A 16,490-nucleotide genomic window follows, 5' to 3' on the forward strand; every position below is an offset into this window, starting at 1 on the left:
GGCGTGGTGGCGCATGCCTGTAGTCCCAGCTACTCGGGAGGCTGAGGCAGAAGAATCGCTTGAACTCAGGTGGCGGAGGCTGCAGTGAGCCAAGATCACACTACTGCACTCCAGCCTGGGCGACAGTGAGACGCTGTTTAAAAAAAAAAGCTATCGTTAGCTCAAGGCCCTATAAAAACAGGCTGACATGGGATTTGGCCCGCAGGCTGTAGTTTTCCAATTTCTGTGCTATGTCACTGTAAGTATCTTAAGGTCAACTCTGAGTTATGTACTTATATCCCCTAATACCTTGCATAGTACTGAGCATGCAGGAGGTTCTTAGTAAACTCAGAACTCAGTTAAGTTGGAGGTAGAGGAAAACAAGAGAAAAAAGTGGTCAAATTTGGTCTAACAGGAATTTTACCAGGGAGACAAGGCCTACAGTCCAGGCTGAATGACTCAAAGGGTCATTTACCAAAGATGTATAGGTAATGGAAAAAGACAGCTTGTCATACAGTCACAAATCTCAACACTCAATTGTCTCCCCTTCCAAGTATCAACTCTAGTCCCGTAGACAGCTGCCTCCTCGTGTGTCTACTTACAGTGCAGCTGACTGGGACCCACGAAAAAAAAGCATGTAGTTTTTCCCCAGAGCATTTTTTTTGTTCTGTTACTTCACCTTGCTATCTGGTTCTCTTCCCATGCTGCATTCTGAAAAGCTACTAGTGGATCAGGCGCAGTGGCTCATGCCTGTAATCCCAGCACTTTGGGAGGCCGAGGCAGGTGGATCATCTGAGGTCAGGAGTTTGAGACCATCCTGGCCAACATGGAGAAACCCTGTCTCTACTAAAATTACAAAATTAGCCAGGCTTGGTGGCGCATGCCTGTAATCACAGCTACTCGGGAGGCTGAGGCAGGAAAATCGCTTGAACCCGGGAGATGGAGGTTGCAGTGAGCCGAGATCCCGCCATTCCACTCCAGCCTGGGCAACAAGAGCAAAACTCCGTCTCAAAAAAAAAAAAAGAAAAGAAAAGAAACAAAAGCTACTAGCTTAAAGGTAACATCTACCTCCCGAGGTAAGCATAATTTAGCAAATATGGAACTGCCTATATAACTGCTATGAAAAATTCTTAGATGATGGCCAGGAAAGTTTCCTAAAAATAGTTTCTGGATGGGAGCAAGTTTCTGATCCTGCTACAGTTCCAAGATTTGAGACATGCTGAAAATGAATGATGTAAGGAAGGAATAAGTGGATGGAAATGCTCCATGGACACCGTCATGGCCACAGTCCCCATTCCTGGAACTGCCAGAATGCTAGGATGTTGCCGTACCTCCTGAGAGATCCCAGAATCTGTGCAATGCTTTTCCTTAAGGCAATCTGCTTTTTCAAACTCTGGCAAAGTCTGAGGTCAGAGCTGTCTGTCTCAAGAGAAGTGCCTCTTTCCTCTAGCATCCAAAATGTGCATAATTATTGCCAGGAGCTGTCCTATCAATAGCAATCTTCCTGGGCCTGGGGAGAAGAGGGAGGAAGGGGAGAACAGAGATGATATTTCATGTCCTGCTGGGTCTTCAACCTCCATGAAGTGGTAGAGGCAGCCACAGGGGAATGGCTCTATTTCCAGGCACTTCCTTCCTCCTTTTCACCTCTTGAGATCTCACTGCAATGTTCTTTGTTAAGTCTCTGCCACCTCATATTCCCCTCCCCATCTTCATGGAAGGGAAAAAAAGGAACAAGTGGTCCCTTGGGCATTGTAACCAAGCCAGCAGATGCTTCCAAAGGAAGGTAAGTGTCAGATGTTTAACTGCATGACTAAGTAAAACACATTATCTAACCAAGCTTCACTCTGAGGTAGCAAGTCCTATATTTTAGATAAGAAAAAAGGAAATGGGTGAAAATAATTTATTTAAAGACAGGCTGCGAGTGAGTGATGGAGCAGGAAACAGCATCAAAGTTCTTTGATTCATAGGCAGGGTCTTATCTGCCAGAAGAGCCAAGAGTGTGGCAGTGATGCTAGGAGACAGGGACCAAACAGCCGGGGGAGAACAGGAATAAGAGCCCCAGGAAACACTTTGGAAAAAGTCAATTAAACAATTCCCAAGGTTCCGGGTAGCTGTTCTAATGAGTGCCTGGGGGGTCTATGTTTCTGAAGAAGGTAATTCAAAATGAAATGAAAAGATGACTTTGGGACTCAATTCTGCACGTCTGATTTGGAAAAGCTAAGATAGAAAGGCGGAGAAGGAGCTGTAAGAAATACTGAACACATGGTACCAAGGAGAAAATATGCTGTGGGGAATAGATCTTCAAAAGCAACAGCAATAGCTACAATACTGAATGTACTGACAAAAGAGTTGGCAGAAGCTGAGAGGTGAATGTTCTTTTATCCCTGACCATCATTGCAAGTGACAATTTCTTCTTGCTAGCAACCACTAGAATAGTCATCTTTGAGCTGCATGTGGAAAACATAGGTTATAACTGAGCAATGCCATGAAATATATTTTTCCCCTTATTCTGATATGATCTGACATCAACAGAAAGTAGAACAACGGCTAGGAGACCAAAGATTCAGGAAAAAGACTTGGGCTATTATGTCACTTTGAGATGAAGGAACTGATTGAAGCATTCATCTTAGTGTTTGCAATTGTCCTGCTGTGATGGAGTTGTCCACAGCCACTCAGGAGGCATGAGACCATCACCACCATCATTTGAGGTAAGGCCCAGGTCCCTCTTGAGCTGAGTTAGGATAATCACACCAGACAACTTTCCCAAGTCACAAGAGATATTAGTAAATTAAGGAAGCAATCAAGATCTGCCGCCGGGTCATCAGGTTAGAGAAAGAATCACTGGGACCAACGTGGTAAGGTAAAGTGAATACAGCAAATAGGAAGTGATATTTCACAAAGGAATTAAGCCTCAGAATGCCAAACCAAAGCACGGATATATAAGGTCAGAATCAAAAGTGGTGGCTGCAGTACCAGTGTTCAGCTCAGATTAGCAGGGCCATCGAAGACTGAGCAAAGAGGAGACTGCCAGGAGGCCTTGATTGTGGGGCTTCGTCCTGACCTCGCCCCACACTGTAGGTTATGGTGGTGACAAGGTGCATGACAGCTTGAAAAGTGGTGGTTGTTGGGCAACACCTAAAGGCAGAGGGGCCCATCTCCTTAAAACTGTGGCCTGCGCTCCATGATCTCCATGTGAATTTTACCAAGATAAGGTTTTACTTAGAAGTTTTCTTCTTCCTGCCACTATGGATGTTTTATTGGTTTCTTCCCTTACTATCTATTGGTGTGCAATCAGGTAGAAAAATGAACTGAAGAACTATTTTAACCGAAGCAAATCACAACGAAGAAGGTAAATCTGCTGCAGAAGGAAAATCCCTTGAAGTCTGTATCTTTATACTGTCTGATGCCTTTGGCTAAATATAGCCGAAGTTATTCCTCCTGCAGTAGTTTATTGAGGCATAGGGTCAGTTCTAAAAGCCATGGGTTTGAGTGAAGTCAATTCAAACCCACTGCTTTTCTCTAACTCAAGCTGGGAAAGCTGGCTCCTTTGCCTTGGCCTGAAGACTGAACGTTGTACATACCAAATTACTACAGAATGAAGGTCTCAGTTAACTCGCAACTTGAACCTGACTCCATGGGTCACTGGTTCTCACATAATTAGGAAACAAAAAGACTCTAAATTATCTATCAAGAGAAAGCTGGGTCGATGCTTACGGACTGACGGATTACTATGTGACAACAACCATTAAGTATGCCTACTATGCAGAAGAACATGAAGAAATGATGTTGGGGATACATGAAAACATTGCCCCATCTTTAAGTTATGTATTACATTTTATCAAAGTTGCAGACTTTTCACTGAATAAGGATGATAACCAAATGGTCACAGCAGGTATGTTTCTAATAATCCCAAAAGTCCTGAGGCCTGATACTGAAAACACAATGTGAAAGAGAAATCTGTTTAGGGTAGGGTTTCTCTAGCTTGGCAATACTGACATTTTGCGTTCAATAATTTTTTTGTGTGTGTGTGTGAGGGGCTGTCATGTGCACTGTAGAATGTTTAGCTGCATCGCTGACCTCCACCCATTAGACGCCAGTAGCAAATCCCCACCCCCTTAAGTCATAACAATCAAAAATGTCTCCAGGCATTGCTAAACATCCCCTGAGGTGCAAAATCACTCCAGTGGTTGAGAACCACTGGTCTAGAGATATTTTCTCTTTAATATCCCATAATAAATATATATACGCTACCGTAAAAGGAACTGAGACAGGACACAAAAGGTTCTAGCACTGATTATTACATGTGGTTTCGGACATTTAAAAATGTATGCTGACATGCTGACAGCAAAAGTATACTCACTGTGTACAAGAAAACAAAAATCTTTCCACATCAGCAGCAGAGTGAGTTTTGTAAAGCCTTCTGCATCATATTCCACGACACCTCTGAGTAATAAAAACATACACACACACACAAAAAAAACCCTCATAAAAATAAGGTAGAAAAGCAATAAAACCAAGTAAAGAATATATTCGTGAAGTCTGGGTTATTGACTCTGAGACGGGTTTAAGGCAAGTGAGGATTAAAGCAGGAACGGTCTGGGGTTTGGAATGACAGTATCTAGGTTTAAGTCACAGCTTTGCCACTATCTACTATGACCTCAGGCAAATCACTTAACCTTTGCAGCCTTAGTTTCCTTACCTGCAAATCAAGCATAAAAATATTTGCAAAATTCATTACAGGGTTGTGAAAAACAAATAAGATAAATCATAAAATACTACACAAATGTTAGTTATTACATTAATTATGAGTAGAAGGACATATTAAGAAATCAAGTCAGCAATGACACTATAATCCCAAATGTCAACATACTACCTGTACAGTGATTGTTAAGTCTGACTTCCACTGGGCACTACACAGTAATATGCAATGACAGTGTTAGTAAATTTAGTATTATATATTACTTTTCTTCTTGAGCTGGGTTAGGGTAATCACACCAGACAACTGTGTCCCCTTTCACTGTGTTCCCCTGTCCTCCCCACTGGGCTCAAGGCAAAATAGCAACATTAGATGGGTGAATGCTGGGTTCAGGAAGGGAGACGCATATTTCATGTGTCAAAAGAGAACATCCCCTGACCTCTGAAGGGGCCAGGCGCAATTCTGTAGGCTTACCTCATCCATTTCCCTCAAGAGCTGAGCACCTGGAGGATGTCGCCATAATGGGACAATACTAACCACGCTAAGGACAGATATAATTTTCTTTCTCATCCATACAAGGAGGACTCTGAAGTCCTTAGAGATGCGATATCCCTGACCAAACCAGGCCAATCAGATCACTGATACTGATGCCCTCCCAGTTTAAGTTGGAAGGAACAGTTAACACTCCTTGTAAAGGTAAAAGAACTAAGACACTGAAGGGTAAGTGATCTGCTAAAAAATGGTTGGTATATCATTCCGATCTTAAGTTGATAATTCTTTAGTTTATATTTCTCTCTATGAATTTATTTATTTATTTATTTTTGAGACAGAGTCTCAACCTATTGCCCAGGCTGGAGTGCAGTGCTGCAATCTTGGCTCACTGCAACATCCGCCTACCAGGTTCAGGTAATTCTCCTGCCTTAGCCTCCTGAATAGCTGGGATTACAGGCGCCTGCCACTATGCCTGGCTAATTTTTTTTTAATTTTTTAATTTTTTTGAGACAGAGTCTAGCTCTGTTGTCCAGGCTGGAGTGCAGTGGCATGATCTCGGCTCACTGCAACCTCCATCTCCCAGGTTCAACTGATTCTCCTGCCTCAGCCTCCCAAGTAGCTGGGATTACAGGTGCCCGCCACCACGCCCAGCTAATTTTTGTATTTTCAGTAGAGATGGGGTTTCACTGTGTTGGCCAGGCTGGTCTCAAACTCCTGACCTCATGATCCACCCACCTCGGCCTCCCAAAGTGCTGGGATTAGAAGCGTGAGCCGCCGCGCCCAGGCTAATTTTTGTATTTTTTAGTAGAGACAGGGTTTTGTCATGTTGGCCAGGCTAGTCTCGAACTCCTGACCTCAGGTGATTCGCCCACCTTGGCCTCCCAAAGTGCTGGGATTACAGGCGTGAGCCACTGTGCCTGGCCTCTCTATGAATTTATAATTAGCCCAATAATGTTATAGTGCTGATAATCAATACTTTTCAGATCCTGCATCCCATAGGCAAAGACAAGTATGTAATCCATTTTAGTATATTACTGTACTACATGCATAATAAAATATACAGAAAAAAGTATATTTACAAAGTGAGATTTGAAAGCAAATGTAAATGTAGTTTTCATATTTTTCTTGTACTCCAATAGAGTGAGCTGTGTAACTTCTGTAGTGTGTGTACTCCATTCTGGAGGCCACTGTGCTAGCTTCTTCATGTTCAATTATATATACTGAAGAAAATCTTACTTAAAAATAAGAAGATCAATGGTATTATTTATTAACCACTATTTGTATCAAAAGTACTTTCTCAAAATGTTCACAAACAAAGCTGAAAAAAATCGTAAGTATTAAAGACTCATGTGAGAGACAGTCATACTGTTTGGTTATTGACACTTCTATTTTGGAGAAACAAAAAATTCCATTATGGGAATGAGAAAAATGTCTTAAAATTGGTTTGAGGAGTCAGAAATTTTCTTATATCCCAGAGGGTGACAAATCATTTTCTTGGTTTCATCTTCTCTTCCCTATTCCTAATTTCCTTTTATCCTAATTTCCTTATTTAAAAATTTAATTTTGTATTACTAGATATATTTATATATTTATAAGCCTTCTGTGGAATAAGGTGGGCTATCATCAGACCTCTAAAACCCTTATTGCCTAGTTACCCACAATGGGTAGAATGTTCCACCTTCTAAAGATCGTGAGGAAAACCCATTCCCTGTCCCACTGAGCAAAGCCCAAGGAGAAGCTTGATCAGGCCTCTGACTTCCTTAAGGAAACAGGGCTGCAGGGCAGCATGGCCACAGGCAGCCAGAAGGAAAGGGCAAAGGCACAGGGATGGAGCAGCCAGGGGCGCCCATGGTGTCACAGGCTTCCTTCTCCCCTCTCGGTGCTTGCTTTCAACTCCTAACCTCGAGTGCGAGCCACAGCTTTTGCATCGAATGCTGGATTTCCTCCCCAGATCTGTGTGGCACTGTTGGCAGTGGAGTCCTATCAGGAGGCCTGAGTCCTGGGGAAATGGGGTTCCTGCCCTGGCTCCACTTCTTCTAGGGGTGTGACTTCCACTGGGTTACTGAACTTACCACAGTTTCAGAGCTTCTTCCACTAAATGTCAGTGATGCCTGCCTGGTTCACCCCATGGCTACTGTGAGGGCACGGAGGTAAAAAGTGCTATGCCAATTGTAGAGAGTTCTACAACAAGTGACTGTCACCACCATTACTACTGTTGTGTTCAGGGCTGTCCAGGCTGCTGCTCTAGGGAAGATATTTGATTCTACTATTTGCCAAAGAATACCGAAGGGGCAAAAAAAAAAAAAAAAAAAGGGATCCTGGGAGCTTTGGTATAAACAGCATACCAAAAAGGATCAAAGTAGCATTAAAAAGGTATCATGTGAGGCCGGGTGTGGTGGCTCACGCCTGTAATCCCAGCACTTTGGGAGGCTGAGGTAGGCGGATCACGAGGTCAGGAATTTGAGACCAGTCTGGACAACATGGTGAAACCCCATCTCTACTAAAAATACAAAAATTAGCCAGTGTGGTGGACCATGCCTATAATCCCAGCTACTCAGAAGACTGAGGTAGGAGAATCTCTTGAACTCGGGAAGTAGAGGTTGCAGTAAGCCAAGATCATGTCATTACATTCCAGCCTGGGTGACAGAGTGAGACTCTGTCTCAAAAAAAAAAAAAAAAAAAGTATCATGTGTAAGAAGTAATTGCTATTTTCTCAATCAAGCCCCATGTTGAGGTCATCAGCAAGCGAGGGCATCACTGGTATATCGTTCAAACAGAGCAGAACTTACGTGCCAAAGTGACTGAGGAAAGCAGCAATATACTCTCTTCTTTTGTGATACCCTTGAATCACATACTGCACCTGGAATAGAAACCCAAAGCTGAGAAGTAGAGTGGGAAGCTTTTAAACGCTTTATTATAAGAAATTACAAAGATTCAGAGAAGCAGAAAGAATAGTAAAGTGAACACCGGTATTCCCACTACCTACATTCAACAGCTATGACTCCTGTGCCTACTTGCTTCCTCCAGCCATCCATCTGCCTATCAACCTATCAATCAACACTTCAAAGCAAATGAGAGACATCATGACAGTTCACTCCTAAATATTTCAGTATGCATCTCTAAAAAATAAAACTTTCTTCTACATAACCACAATACCATTATCGTACCCAACAAATTGAGCCATCAGTCTCTGAATTCATCTAGTACCCTGTCCATTTTCAAAATTTCCTAATTGTCCCCAAAATGTTTATTTTTATTTTTTTAATTCAAAAGAATTAAATTAATTTTTTTTTTTTTTGAGACAGAGTCTCGCTCTTGTTGCCCAGGCTGGAGTGCAATGGCGCAATGTCAGCTCACTGCAACCTCTACTTCCTGGGTTCAAGTGATTCTCCTCCTTCAGCCTCCCAAGTAGCTGGGATTATAGGAGTACGCCACTATGCCCTGCTAATTTTTGTATTTTTAGTAGAGACGAGTTTTCATCACGTTGTGCAGGCTAGTCTTGAACTCTTGACTTCAGATGATCAGCCTGCCTCAGCCTCCCAAAATGCTAGGATTACAGGTGTGAGCCATTGAGTCTGGCTCAAAATGTTTTTTAAAAAGCAATGTATGATTAAGGATCAGGCATTTGTTTTTAATGCCTTTTAAGTTTCTAAATCTATAATAAATAGTACCTCCTTGAGTGTGTGTATGTGTGTGTGCCTGCATGCACATATATGACACTGATTTTTCAAATAAATTGGGCTATATCCAGATGCGGAATCTCACGCATGTAATCCCAGTACTTTGGGAGTCTGAGGCAGGAGGATTACTTGAGGCCAGGAATTCAGGACCAGCCTCAGCAACACAGCCAGACCTCATCTCAACAAAAAATAAAAGAAATTAGCTGGATATGGTGATATGCACCTATAGCCCTAGCTACTCAGGAGGCTGAGGCAGGAGGAATGCTTGAGCTCAGGAGTTCAACGCTGCATTGAGCTTAGATGGCACCACTGCACCCCACCCTGGGCCACCTCATCTCTTTAAAAGAGCAAGACCTTATCTCTTTAAAAAAAAAAAGAGAGAGAAAAAAGAAAAGAAATTGGGCTAGTAGTCTTATAGAATGTCTCAATTCTGTTTTCTTCCTTTTTCCTTTACTCTCTGTATTTCCAATAAATTAGAAATTAGAGCTAAAGGGTGAGTAGGTCCAGTTTGAACATTTTTGGCAAGAAAACTTCCTAGATGATACTGGGCCTGATCACTTGGCTGAGGTGACGATAGCCAGACCACTCCACTGGAAGGGAATGTTCCCTCTGCCACAGTGAACAGTCTATGGACCTACCCTCTGAAGCGTGGGAAGACCTCGTTTCCCATCAACTTTTCACCTAATGGCTTTAGTATTTATTGGAGATCCTTGTCTGAATCAATGATTTCATTAGGGACTGCAAAATGATGATTTTTGAATCCCATCATTCCTTTTGCAAATATCAGCTGACATTCTCTGTAAAGAGCTTTCTCTCATCAAATGGGGTTATTTGGTTATCTTGAGCTCCTATTAAAAAAGGCAGAATAATGCTTCTCTAGTTTTAAAATTCTAATATCAGAATAAGGAGTATTACAATAGGAGATTTTATTTTGCTTTGCCTTTTTATATTTCCTCATTATCACCCAATGACAGTTTCTATAAAAAAATTGTGCACTCATTAAGCTAGGCATCTGAAAGTTAGTCATTTGCCCACCAGCTTCTAACACGAAAACACATTCCTTATAATGTTCTCATGATGGCTGGAAGAAACGGTGGGAAGGAGAGACCCCCAAAATTGTTTATATTGGCTATAGCCACACTGAGTTTCCACGGCTAACAAAAGCTCAAGATAAAGTGCTTGAAATAACCTTGACACAATTGGTACTGATAGCCATGTTGTACCCTTTAAATGTAAAACAATTCTATTTATATAATAGGGGTTTATGTCAATTTATAAAAACAGTGCTTACTTTGCAGGCTTAACGCAGGATCAGAAATGTTATTTTGGGAAAAGAAAAGCAGATGATAAGTTTGCTTAAGTGGCTTTGTTTAAAAGGGGGATGAAAACAGTTCTGTATACTTGATTTTAAAAACAGAAAACCATTTTAACAGAAACCCACAACAAAACTGGCTATAAAGATAGATTCCAATATAATTATGGAAATTCATTTGAAGAGATTGTTTCTAAAAGCAGCCCATACTGTCCTCATTTGTAGCAAACAGAAGAACACCAATTTCAAAAGACAAGTAAAATTAATGAAAGAAACCAGATAAGAAAAATTGACTGATTCTTATATTTCTGGGAAAACGGTGTTATAATTTTTTTGAGGAAAATGTATGACTAGAAATTAATCTCAATTGGAGAGCTTTAAAAAGGCTTTTCTTCTCCCTTCTAGAAGACCAAATTTGCATTTTTCTCTATAATTCTGGGACACAGATTTGAAGGCAGTGCAAAGCCCCAGAATGTAAATAAGAATTCTGTCCTCCAATCAGTTTTGCAGGAGGGCAAGAGGCTGGGGAAATTTGGTCTGATGAGAAGCAACCCCTGCATGAGGGTTAAAGCCTGGAATCTGTGCCTGGCCCACAGACGGCGGAGTTGCTAGATTTTAGTTTCTCTGATATTTGAAAAATAATACTGAAGCTCTTGAAAGATTATTGTACCTTTAAACTATTTTCTATATAGAAGTGAGCTATCTTTTGAGTGAAAGAGACAAACAAAAGATCTACTTTTCCAAGCCAATGTGAACAAGTCAACAGGAGCAAAGAAAACTGCACTCTGGCAACTAAACAAACTGAGTCACAGTCTATGTGGGAGAAGAAAGAGACTCAGCATTGCTTGTGCATCAGTATCGCTAGTTTTCAGCTAAATATACTAGCTGGACATTAACAAGTATATTCTTATACTTTTTGGAAACATCTAACAATAACCATTAGACTCAGCTACTTGCTAATGTAATGGCTCATTCATGTAGCTAAGAGAAGCTTTAGGTCATCTGACTGAGTGTAAGACCAGCTGACTGGTTGGGCGCGGTGGCTCACACCTGTAATCCCAGCAATCTGGGAGGCTGAGGTAGGCAGATCACCTGAGGTCAGGAGTTCGAGACCAGCCTGGCCAACAGGGTGAACCCTCATCTCTACTAAAAATACAAAAATTAGCCAGGCGTGGTGGAGGGTGCCTGTCATCCCAGCTACTCAGGAGGCTGAGGCAGGAGAATGGCTTGAACCTGGAAGGCGGAGATTGAGGTGAGCCGAGATCACACCACTACATTCCAGCCTGGGCTACAGAGTGAGACTCCGTCTCAAAAAAAAAAAAAAAAAAAAAAAGAAAAAAAAAGACCAGCTGACTTGGGAATCTTGCCCCTAGGCAAAGGACACTAGTGAACCGCTCCCAGGTATGACGAGAAGAATCAAAGGCTGACTATTAAAAAGTAAAGTACAGAAATGCAGAGAAAGATGAAGGCATTTTTAAACAATCACTCTGATATCAACTACTGCCAAGCACAAGCACAAGCACACACGCATGCATGCTCTGGATAATTGGGAAGCAATGGGGTTCCAAAGTTTTAAAGTTTAAGAAGGTGCAAGAACTGGCAAAAACTGGGTAAAGGAAATTCAAGAAAGACGTGACTTAAATCCCAGACACAAAGTTAAGAGATGAAGATAAGACTGGAACAGGAGGTCAGAATCCTTAGAAAAGGAAGAAGGAGGGCAAAGAAATAGAGAGAGAAACAGATTAACTGTAATTCACAGTAGGAAGGGCAGGTATCTATACAGAGGCTGAAACTGAGCAGACAGTCTGAGAAGGATGGAGCATGCACGATGACTCTGGGTACGTGGTGGACTGGAGGAAGAAATCTCACAAGAGGGATGAGTTGGGGACTTGCTTTTACCTTGTTGGTGAGCAGGTGGCATACTTGAGGAACGTAATCAATGAGACATCCTCCTCCTGGGAAAGCTGGGATATGAAGAGCTGAGGAGCCTCCAAGTGCACTGAAAGGACAAGAGTACAATGGACACTTCTCTTAGGGCTTAAGCAACTTAAGAAGTATTACCCCCAAGCAGACTCGGCTTCTCTCATCAAAGTCTGGCCACCGACTGCCTAGGTTAATGACGATGGGTACATGGGCTTCACTTTATGATTACATTTCTGCATTTTAATTCATTTTAATAAATTAGCATGTTTGCATTATACATCATTGATAACATGCAACAGTAAAAATTAGAAAATTTTGATTGGCATGGGATGGGTAAATGTCTTACCAACACCAATGGGCTGCAGGTATTACTGAAACATACACTTTCACACTCTTCATTATGCCCAATTCTTTGCTGGGCACAGGTAAGTTATTCATTAAACACTGAAACTGAACTAAAATGAATTGCTGCAACACTGTAACAGAGTTCTAAAGAGACTAATTCTACAGCTTATCGGCCATTATCTTGTATTTCAAAAGGTATACAAGAAGGTGCAGTCAATAATCACTGATCCAAGTAGTAAGATACAATGTTGATTCAGAAATAATTTCCAGATCTTTCAGAAATTCCTTTTTTCTGGCCGGGCGCAGTGGCTCACAACTGTAATCCCAGCACTTTGGGAGGCTGAGGTGGGGGGATCACCTGAGGTCAGGAGTTTGAGACCAGTCTGGCCAACATGACGAAACCTGGTCTCTACTAAAAATACAAAGATTAGCTGGGCGTGTGGTGGTGGGCACCTGTAATCCCAGCTACTCAGGAGGCTGAGGCATGAGAATCGCTTGAACCTGGAAGGCGGAGGTTGCAGTGAGCCAAGATCACACCACTGCACTCCAGCCTGGGCGATACAGCGAGACTCAGTCTCAAAAGAAAAAAAAACAAAAAACAAAAAAAAACCTCTTTTTTTTCAGTTTAAATTAACCAGCACACAATTATTAAAAGAAATTGTTCAGAACTTTAAAGCATACATTTCATTTATCACCCTTAATCTTCACTTCATCTTCTTTCCTATGCTCCCTTTCCTTTTGCCTTAGCTTGTTTTTCTTTTCTTAATTTCATTTTAATGCATATACTTCTATAAGTCCCCTAAACCCTCTCTGTAATACGATGGGATATTTTTAAAAATCCCTAAAATCCCTTAATGTTGTGATTACTTCTTAATGTTGTGATTATTTATTTATAATGTTGGATTATTATCCAAGACCCCACAGTTACAAGGTTGTAAGTGGAAGAAAAAGATGTGACAATAACTGCCTAGAAAATCATTTCTTTTTTTTTGAGACCGAGTCTCGCTCAGTCGCCCAGGATGGAGTGCGTTGGTGTGATCTTGGCTCACTGCAAGCTCCGCCTCCCGGGTTCATGCCATTCTCCTGCCTCAGCCTCCCAAGTAGCTGGGACTACAGGCGCCTGCCACCACGCCAGGTGAATTTTTTGCATTTTTAGTAGAGACGGGGTTTCACCGTGTTAGCCAGGATGGTCTCGATATCCTGACCTTGTGATCCACCCGCCTTGGCCTCCCAAAGTGCTGGGATTACAGGTGTGAGCCACTACACCAGGCTAGAAAATCATTTCTAAAGAGTTCAGGTCAGCCAGGTGCAGTGGCTCACGACTATAATCCCAGCACTTTGGGAGGCTGAGGTTGGTAAATCACTTGAGTCCAGGAGTTCGAGATCAGCTTGGACAACATAGGAAGACTTCATCTCTACAAAAAATTTTAAAAATTAGCCAGGCATGGTAGTGCACATCTGTAGCCTTAGCTATTCAGGAAACTGAGGTGGGAGGATCACCTGAGCCTGGAGGCAGAGGTTGCAGTGAGCCAAGATCGTGCCTCTGTACCCTAGCCTGGGCGACAGAGTGAGACCCCGTCTCAACAAACAAACAAACAAACAAACACACAAACCAAGAAAAAGTTTAGGGCACTTTGATTCAGTGTAGGGTTTGTGATACAGGGAGTATGTATGTGAATGTGCATATACATGTATAAAACACTACTAAAAGGACTACAAACCCATCCTGTCTCTCTATTGACTACAGATTTCTGAAATTAATTTTCTTGGTAAAAATAAATTGAGTGGGGCCGGGCATGGTGGCTCACACCCGTAATCCCAGCACTTTGGCAGGCCGAGGTGGGTGGATCACAAGGTCAAGAGATCCAGACCATCCTGGCCAACATGGTGAAACCTTGTCTGTACTAAAAATACAAAAATTGGCTGGGCGTGGTTGCAGACCCCTATAATCCCAGCTACTCGGAAGGCTGAGGCAGGAGAATCGCTTGAACCCAAGGAGGTGGAGGCTGCAGTGAGCCGAGATCGTGCCACTGCACTCCAGCCCGGGCGACAAAAGTGAGACTCCATCTCAAAATAAATAAATAAATGAATTTTGTGTTTGCTCATGCAAATAAAAAGTCTAAATGAACAAAATCTAAAGTGACACAAGGAAGTCAATGTGGAGTGGAAATATTCAATATTGACTTTTTCTACTCAGATCTAACCTAAAAGCACAACTCTAGACAGTTGAGAAAATTGTAAGACAGTGTTTGGCTAAGTATGACATTAATGAATCATCTGCATTCTGCAACTGCCTAGAATCAGCAAGGCCATCATTTCCTTTTGCTACGCTTAGAGTAGGCATTAGATTAGATTTAGCCTAAACTCTGAAGACAGCTACGAAAATTCCTATGACTTCCTATAAACCAGAGGAAGGCTTTTTGTCTCCTCTTTTTGTATGCACAAATAACACAGAAGGCACACATCTAACCAGAAGGTTCTAATGATTTCATTAGGATAGAAAGCTGATTAAGAAAAAAATAATCCATAGTGCAAGAAAAATAAATACAATATTTATGTCCTGTAGCTACTGGTTGAATATCTGTATAACATAGAGAATGACAAGATCCAAGCTACTCATAGCTCACTTAGACGAACAATCCTTGGCATAATAAAATTCCAAAAAAGAAAATAATTTGGACACTTCCCTGGAGTTGACAGTAATAGGCTTTGAATTATATAAAATATTACAGTCATTAAATTATATGCAAGGAAGGAAAACAGTCTGAGTAATCCTTTAAACTTGAAACTGTCTCCCTCTGTTTTGATTGTGCCATTCTGAAATACAGTCGTTAGACAAAAATCACCTGTAATGACGGAGAAAAGCAGAGGTGTGAAGAGCTCCAAAGGCCAGGTGTTCTGCTGCCAGGCCCATGTGTCGGCACCCTGCTTTGGTCACTACCAAGAACTAACACATGTTGCTAGGTGCTTTATCATATTATCTAATTAAATGCTCTCCATAGTTCAAAGAGGTGGGAAGTATTGTTGTAATTTCACATGTGAAAAAACTGAGGCTCAGAGAACAGAAAATACTGCCTAGGTTCACACAATTAGACAGAGGTAAAACCAAGATCTGAACACAGGTTTGCCTGTCACCAGAGTCTAGGCTGTTTCTGCTGATATATGTTACCTCCCTGAGAGCAGGGGGATTTTTAATCATGAAAGACTACAGGGATGGAAAGAAACAGCGGATCTGGCTATCAGTGAGCCAGGCCAGCATCCCAGTATGATGAGGGGCTCCTAGAGGCTTCAGACCGTCACCAAAGTAGACACTGTGATGTATGGCTCATTTCCATTTACAATTTCCCACACAGCAGCAAGGCAGGATCTCCTCTTAATTTTGTTAATATCTCAGTACTCTCCCAACCCAACCATCAAACAATCAGATTCATTTGATCTCAAATGTGACGGACTAGCCACTCTGGCAGGTCTGATTCTGAATGACTTGGTTGGCTGTCCGGGGTGAGCCTCAACAAGTGTAAAGCACTTTAGGCACTACGAAAGATAGTTTTAACTGAGAGTGTATTTTTTAAAGGACGTCATTTCACCCTTTATTTAACTCAGTAGTTTCTTAGCTTGTAAGGGTCCAAAATCTACATCCAGTGTCACACACTGATAAGTGCTGCTGATTCATGTATAAATATCCGCCTCATGGGTAAATATTTAACAGGCTTGCTATAGCCTGAATGCTGCCCTGATCATGCTGAATAAACTAAGTCAAGTGCCATGAAATAAAGGGTCATTATGTTTTTAGAGGGTGCAAGATGGTGGTAAGGCCTTGTGATCTCTAATTCTTTAATATTCATGAATCAAAAAATATTGGGCTGAGCATGTACAACAGGAAACTCACCCTGTGCAGAGACAAGACATTCCCAGGACTGCAGGGCTGGCTGAAGAGAAGGCAGGGCCTGACTAACCCACTAAGCGGCTGGGGAAGAATTATGAGGAGATGAAAGGGACCACTTGGCATTGATACTCCTGACCTGCAGAGTGGCGCGGTGAGGAAGCAGGGTGAGAAGGAAAT

General features: G+C 41.9%; 1 protein-coding gene across 27 annotated transcripts in view; it reads right to left on the minus strand.

Annotated features, from left to right (window-relative positions):
• The window catches only part of BABAM2 (BRISC and BRCA1 A complex member 2), a 456,851-nt gene that overhangs the window by 91,361 nt on the left and 349,000 nt on the right, over positions 1-16,490 (minus strand). For 21 of the 27 annotated variants that reach the window (XR_013402895.1, XR_013402894.1, XR_013402896.1 and 18 more), the window contains 3 exons: positions 12,059-12,158; positions 7,957-8,027; positions 4,340-4,422 (listed from right to left, as the gene is read on the minus strand). Coding sequence is in view for 18 of the 27 variants with exons in the window: in XM_028831823.2 (XP_028687656.1) it covers positions 4,340-4,422; positions 7,957-8,027; positions 12,059-12,158 (254 nt within the window). In the remaining 9 variants the exon portion in view is untranslated. Of the gene's footprint in view, positions 1-4,270; positions 4,423-7,956; positions 8,028-11,583; positions 12,159-16,490 lie in introns of all 27 variants that reach the window. The other 6 variants (XR_003721805.2, XR_013402902.1, XR_013402900.1 and 3 more) reach the window with 3 other exon arrangements.

This window comes from Macaca mulatta, chromosome 13 (genome assembly GCF_049350105.2).
Source record: "Macaca mulatta isolate MMU2019108-1 chromosome 13, T2T-MMU8v2.0, whole genome shotgun sequence".
NCBI lineage: Eukaryota > Metazoa > Chordata > Mammalia > Primates > Cercopithecidae > Macaca > Macaca mulatta.